The sequence below is a fragment of the Peromyscus leucopus genome, chromosome 12 (assembly GCF_004664715.2).
Source record: "Peromyscus leucopus breed LL Stock chromosome 12, UCI_PerLeu_2.1, whole genome shotgun sequence".
NCBI lineage: Eukaryota > Metazoa > Chordata > Mammalia > Rodentia > Cricetidae > Peromyscus > Peromyscus leucopus.
In genome coordinates, this window is record NC_051073.1 from 65556164 (window position 1) to 65563594 (window position 7431).

A 7431-nucleotide genomic window follows, 5' to 3' on the forward strand; every position below is an offset into this window, starting at 1 on the left:
GGCTTGAAGGTGCCCAGATTTCAGTGCTCTTAACAGAACTGGGGAGATGGCTCAGTAGATTAAGAATGCGTACTCAGCAAGCCTAAACTAGAATCTCCAGCCCCCACACACCCTGACTAGAAAAGTAAATTATGTTTTAATCGGCCCTAGGAAGAATGGAGGGGGACTTGGTTGTATCTGGGCAACATTCCAAGGCAGTGAAAATGCTGGCCGAAGAGCTGTGCTTGCAGCCGCTGCTGGACTCCAAGGCCTGCTCTGAGCCTTGTGTCATTTGCCTTCCTTTCAGACATGCTGAGGAGCGCCCTCATGTGCGCTGTGCTCGCCCTGGTGCTCACTGAGCCCTTCCCCTGCCCTGAAACCTGCGTGTGTGTGGTCCGCGATGCGGCCCAGTGCTCGCGCAGCAGCGTGGCTCGCATCGCCGAGCTGGGTCTGCCCACGAACCTCACGCACATCCTGCTCTTCCGAATGGACCGGGGCGTGTTGGGGAACCACAGCTTCAGTGGCATGACAGTCCTGCAGCGCCTGATGCTCTCAGATAGCCACATTTCCGCCATCGACCCCGGCACCTTCAATGACCTGATAAACCTAAAAACCCTCAGGTTGACGCGCAACAAAATCTCTCATCTTCCAAGCCCGCTCCTGGATAAGATGGTGCTCTTGGAACAGTTGTTCTTGAACCACAATGCACTAAGGGACCTGGACCAAAACCTGTTTCAGAAACTGCGTAACCTGCAGGAGCTCTGTTTGAACCAAAATCAGCTCGCTTTCCTTCCTGCCAACCTTTTCAGCAGCCTGGGGAAGCTGAAGGTGTTGGATTTATCGGGAAACAACCTGACCCACCTGCCCACGGGATTGCTTGCGGCGCAGGTTAAGCTTGAGCAACTGCTCCTCTATTCAAACCAGCTGGTATCTGTGGATTCGGGGCTTCTGGGCAACCTCGGCGCCCTGACGGAGCTGCGGCTGGACCGGAATCACCTCCGCTCCGTCGCACCCGGTGCCTTCGACAGCCTCGGCAACCTGAGCTCCTTGACTCTGTCCAGAAACCGCCTGGCGTCTCTGCCGCCCGCGCTCTTCCTCCGTGCGAGCAGCGTGACTCGGCTGACCCTGTTCGAGAACCCTCTGGAGGAGCTCCCGGAGGTGCTGTTCGGGGAGATGGCCGGCCTGCGGGAGCTGTGGCTGAACGGCACCCGGCTGCGCACGCTGCCCGCCGCCTGCTTCCGCAACCTGAGCGGCCTGCAGACGCTGGGCGTGACCGGGAACCCGCGCCTGAGCGCGCTCCCGCGCGGCGCGTTCCAGGGCCTGCGGGAGCTGCGCGTGCTCGCGCTGCACGCCAACGCCCTGGCCGAGCTCCCGGAGGAGGCGCTGCGCGGCCTCGGGCGCCTGCGCCAGGTGTCGCTGCGCCACAACCGGCTGCGGGCCCTGCCCCGCGCGCTCTTCCTCAACCTCAGCAGCCTCGAGACCGTGCAGCTGGAGCACAACCAGCTGGAGACGCTCCCCGGAGACGTGTTCGCGACCCTGCCCCAGCTGACTCACGTCCTGCTGGGCCACAACCCCTGGCTCTGCGACTGTGGCCTGTGGCCCTTCCTCGAGTGGCTGCGCCATCATCAGGACCTCCTGAGCCACGGCGAGCCCCCGCTGTGCCGTGGCCCGGAGCCACGCGCGGGCCTGTCGTTCTGGGACCTGCTGCAGGGTGACCCGTGGTGCCCGCACCCTCGAGGCCTGCCTCTCAACCCTCCATCCGAGAGCGCTCTGCAAGTCCCGGTCCCATCCCAGCTGCCTAACAGCTCGCAGTCCCGCGCGTGGGTCCAGCTGGTGGCCAGGGCTGAAGGTCCCGATCATCGCCTCTACTGGGGTCTTTATATTCTGCTTTTAGTAGCTCAGGCCGTCATAGCCGGGATCATCGTGTTTGCCATGATTAAAATCGGCCGGCTGTTTCGAACACTAATCAGAGAGAAGCTCTTGTTGAAGGCGATGGAAAAATCGTGTGACTAATTAAAAACGTGACTAGAGCGTTGTGGACGGGGCCCCAAGGAGAATCCAGCCAGGATGCTGCTCCCTTCCTCCTTTTCCCACGCCGTCTCGCATCTCCCCTGCTCTCTCTGCCTCAGTTCCTTCTCTCGGTGTTCCTTCTCCCGCTCTCCTCACAAGTACCTTTTGTAAATCGCTACCTCTTGCTAGCCCGGCCTCAGTTTCCTTCTCTGGTCTTAGCTTCGGGGAGAAGGAGGAGGAAACTTGGCTTGTATTTGGCTCCTCCGGTCCCACCGTGCAGCGCTGGGGGCCCAGTGGAGAGAGGAGCTCGCTCTTAGTTTCTGAGTTTGAGGACACTCCTCCCGGGTGGGCAAGACCTCTCCTGCACCCAGCAAGGGTTGGGTGACATTTGCTGAAGGAATACCTGCATAAAACGAACCCTGGGCCCCAGAGATGATGACGGCTTTTCCCAGGAGAAAGCTGAGGTCTTCTTGTTCCTTTCTACTTGAAAGGAGATTCTTTTTGGTTCTCATTTTGAGTCCGTTCTGAGGGCTGTTTGGGAGGGCGCTGGACTCTGATCCAGAGATGAATTTCAGGGCAAGCCTCCTCTGTAACAACTTCACTTCCTGGTACCCACTCCTGACCTGACTGGAATGGATTTTGTCACTGGTATGGGGATGGGAACTCCCGTGTGTCCTGGCCCAGCTCATCACAGAGGAGGCTTGCTCTGAAATAGAGGCTCCACGGGAACCCGAGCCCGGCTGAGGGATTCTGAACTCATCTGGAGAAGCCATGTGCGGGGAAGCTTGGGGAGCTAGCTGCTCGGCGTGTCCCATTAGCCTCCTGGGAGTTTCCATTGCTTTGCACCAGGGCAATGTGTCATTGGTTCCCATTTCCTAGAGGTAAATGCCATCTCATTTCACAAGCATTTATGGAGCGGTGACCATGTGATAGGTGTTCATGGACGTAATGATAGCTTGGTTTCCATGGACTGCGCTTGTATCACATTCTCATTTATCCTTCCAATTGAAAGCAATTAAACCCTTGTTGCTTTAATTGGCTGTCTGTGCTTGTGAGAGGCAGTGGTTAAACACATGCACTGGGAGCTGACAACTTGGGTCTCATGTCCCCACGTACTAACCCTTGGGGACTTTGTACACACATTCTGTAAGCCTGGGTTTCCTCGTCCCTGAAAGGGGACAAAACAGTACCTGCCTCAGAGGGTCACTGTGAGAATTAAAGGTAATAAAACAAAGACTTTACCCAGTGCCCTGCATACAAAAACTGCCCAGGGGATGATAGCTACCATTAAAGAGTATGCGGTTACATTCTCATCCCCCCACCCACCCACACCCTCATATTTTTGAGACACTGTCTCACTATGCTGCCCAGGCTGCTTTTGAACCCGAGAGCCTTCTGTCTTACCCTCCCAGACTCTGGGATTAGAGGCTTGGGCCGTCACACTCAGCGGATACCATGATTTCTAAAGAAGATATTCTCACCCTCTGTATAGACAAGAGAAGACTTTCTCAGACTGGAGGTTATATCCAAACCAGCTGTATCTGTCTTCCGGTGGCCTCAGTCCCGTGTGCTCGGGTTCTGTGCTTACAGGCCACAGGCACGGATCTTCCCAACACCATCAGGGCATGTGGAGGAGAAAGAGCTGGATCCTGACGTCTCTCTGCATTTACTTCACCAATATCGCCTCCTTGGTGACGCCCTCCCCTATTCCTGGCTATGTGCTGGTCCTGGGTGCGATTTTAGGGTATCTGTTTAATTGGCCTCTTGTGCTATGAACTCCTTGGGCAATTTTTGTCTTGTTTATTTCAAAAGATTTGGAGCCGCTTATAGCTTAAAATCCAGATTTTTTTTTTTTTTTTTTTGGTGACATGCAGACTCAATTCTAAGCACTATTCTCCCAGGCATGCTTTCTAGCATGGAGCCTGTTTTGTTCACCTGTAGGATGAGGGTAACAATTGCCCCCCCCCAGTGTTACAAGGGCCACAGGAGGTAATCCCTGCCAGTTAAAGACAATGGGCTGGTCCCTGGGGGCCAGCGGCAGCTGTGTGGATCATGATTCCAGAATCCACTGTGTTCTAACGTCTCTCATTGCCTCTTCATGTGTTGCTTCATTTGGCAAATTGATTTACTCTTCTATCCCAAGCTCTCTGGTAAGTAGAGAGTCGGAGCCATGAGTGAAACAAAATGCTCACTTCCGTGGGGTTGTGCCCTGGGGTCCCACCAGCCGTGACGTTGTCCCAAATGCCAGGACATTCAGAACCAAGGTGTGGAGGACAGCTTGGAACACTTCAGCCAGCTTCATGAAATAGTCAGACTTTGTTCTATTTGATTCAGTCTTTAAACAGATAATATTGAAAATCCCTCTTCTTGACTTTATCCCTTTTTCTCTTTATCAAACAATAAAGCTACTCAATAAATGGGTTTTACATCCTTATATATGTTTTCACACTTGGTGCATCTTCAGTTTTTGGCTTAATGCTAACCTACATACAGTGGTCTTCAGCTTTTCCTGAATTCAGATACTTTTGAGATTTATTAGTATGATTATTTAGCTCTAGGACACTTGACATTTATATAATATTCTATTAAATGAATATACTATGACTTACCATAGTAAGTCATAAGGATTTTTTTAATATTTTAGTGAATCTGATAGGTATAAAATAGTTTCTTTAGAAAGGTAGTGTGTGTGTGTGTGTGTGTGTGTGTGTGTGTGTGTGTGTGTGTGTGTGTCTGAGGACAGCTTGTGGAATCTGTTCTCTCCTTCCACCCTTATTTGGCTGGGTTCCAGGGATCACTGGGCAAAGCCCCTTTACCACCCGAGTCATTTCCCTAAATTAGTTTCTCGTTGCTGTTTTATCTTGGCTTCCTGACAAGTAGTGAAATTCAGCTATCTTAAAATGTTTTTTAAACACTGAGATTTCTTTTTCTGGAAATGATTTGCACATGCACATTGATCAGTTTACACTGGGTGTTTCTGTCTTGTCTAGTTTTTGTTGTTTGTGATATTGTAGCTTAATTTTTCTTCAGGTTTGCTGTCAGAACTCAGCCTTGCACACACTAGACAAGGTCTCTGTCACTGACCTATGACCCCAGCTCTTACACATGACTGCCTTATATCTGGAGTAACTCCGACAATTGCTGCTTCCTGTTAACACCTTATGCCCGACGTTTATTTATTTTTACACCCATGTCTGCATCAGGCTAACACACGGCTATCGTCTTGATCATAATTGGCACCAAACTGCATCATAATTTCCCAACTGTTTCCTCTGTAAATAGGATCCTTTCAAGCTCTAGTTTGCTAAGTACTCTTAAAAATCACGAGTGGATGTTGAATTTTAGCAGGTTTTGCCACGCCTGTTAAGATTCTACTATGCTCTTCCCCTTTGGTACCTTGAAATGGTAGATGATTTTATACATTCTTATGCCTGAATTTTGAAGTTTTCTTAGGCTCTGAAAGCTTATTGAGTTTGAGGTTTTTTTGGTTTTTTGTTTTTTGTTTTTTTTGTTTTTTTGTTTTTTGTTTTTCGAGACAGGGTTTCTCTGTGTAGCTTTGCGCCTTTCCTGGAACGCGCTTTGGAGACCAGGCTGGCCTCGAACTCACAGAGTTTTGTTTTTTTTTTTTTAAAGATCTTTTTAATTTATATAAGGTCTTGGTATACAAATATGTTCCCTCTGAGATGCCTTTATTGTTTCTTATTCCTCTTGAATCCTTGGTTATTACTTCATATTTTAAAACTGAAGCAAGGAAAATAACCAACTTTGGGAGCTCTGTGCACACATGAAAGAGTTATTGAGGGCAAGATTTATTTTAGACCGCAGGGATAGCAAGCTGTCTATCTGTCTGTCTATCTATCTATCTATCTATCTGTCTGTCTGTCTATCTATCTATCTGTCTGTCTATCTATCTATCTATCTATCTATCGAGAACTTCATCCACATCACTCCTCCCTACTCCAACTCCTCTTGTGCCTCCCTGGGTTCCTACCAAATTTATGACATCTTTAAATGTGTGTGTGTCCATCCATCCAACCTACTGAGTCCATTTAGTGTTACCTGTACGGACACGTCCAGATCTGACCACTTGGAATTGGACAGCCTATGTGGGAGGTGGTTCCTGAAGGAAATGGACACCCCAACCGATCAATCTCTCACCAGGCATTGCCCACCCGCAGCTTTTCATCTAGGGGCAGGACCTTGTAGAATTTCCCCTGTCCCCATCCCTGTTGGCATGTCAACAGGTGCTGCCATTCTGCTGCCCTGTTCAGGTGACCATAGAGTTCATGGATGCAGTTTCCCTGTCCTGCATGGAGCATTTTGTCTGTCCGAGACTTGGTTATCTCCTTAAAGGACTTGATTCTTCCTCCTGCTCCCCCGGGGTGGAAGCGGAAGCAGCTCTCAACTTCCTGACTTTCAGCCTCACACCCCAAACCTTCTTCAGCCCTCAGTGAAGCTCTGTGAAGGAGATGGCATCTCTCCACCCACACTGGCTGCGGCTTCCTCCTCACCTACTGCTCCCTCAGCTGGAGCCCGCTGGACTATGAAGTCCATGGATGACCCTCTCCACTGCCGGTGACACTGAGCCTTATGCCGTTTCAATCCCTTCACTGCCTTCCAGGTACGGTCCTCGGAAAGGGAGGCCATACCTCATATTAAGTCCGTATTCTGGAAGTTGCCCTGTCTTCTGGGAAGAACCAGGTCCTCCTTGCCCTGGTCCCTCCTGTACTGTGTCTTGTCACCCCCAACCTCCCATTGTGGGCTCTGCTTGATTTACCTTCCTAGAACCTCAGTAGATGGAGGTCTTGACCTCTGATGATGTTGGAACTGGCTCTGTCTGTTCTGACAGAAGTTTCTCTGGGCTTCCCAGCCTTTAAAAAAAAAAAAAATCACCATTCCTTCCAGGGTGTGCCCCAGGCAGGGAGATTCCAGGACTCACTCCCCAACAGCCTGCACCCCCTTATTAGGCCCTGGAATGTTACAGGATGATCCATCAACATCATAAAGAAACAAACATTCATTGAGTCCAGTGGCTGGTCTGCAGTGAGAGGCTGACACCCGAGGGGAGAAAACAATAACAGCCTCCGCCCAGTACCTGCCTGGTTGTGGGGGCCAGTGATTCCGGGTTTCATTAGTCAGCACTGGCCCTGCTGTTTCTAAATCCAGGCCCTGGGAGAGCTCTGCATTCCAGGGGCTGTGCCGCCCATGTAGCTTTAGTGAACATTAAGCACGCCCTCCGCTGGGATCTCAGTTGTCCTTACCACCACCCAGGAGGGAGGCAGTATCAGCCCTCTTTACGGCTGAAGAGAACATGAGGTCCAGAGTGGAGGAGTAAGTTCCTTTGGTGACAGGGCAGCTGTCACAGGATCGCCAGTCTCCCAGCTATCAAGTGCCCACACCTGTTTCCCCTGGCATGGACCAGACCAACTGATGCAAAGGCCT

At 50.9% G+C, this 7431-nt stretch overlaps 1 protein-coding gene across 1 annotated transcript; it reads left to right on the forward strand.

The window, feature by feature from the left end:
- The first annotated feature begins 13 nt into the window (after positions 1 to 13).
- Positions 14 to 4423, forward strand: Gp5 (glycoprotein V platelet). Its single transcript, XM_028890079.2, has one exon. The coding sequence runs from the start codon at positions 289 to 291 to the stop codon at positions 1990 to 1992; it is 1704 nt and encodes a 567-aa protein (XP_028745912.1). The 5' UTR covers positions 14 to 288; the 3' UTR covers positions 1993 to 4423.
- Positions 4424 to 7431: the final 3008 nt, after the last annotated feature.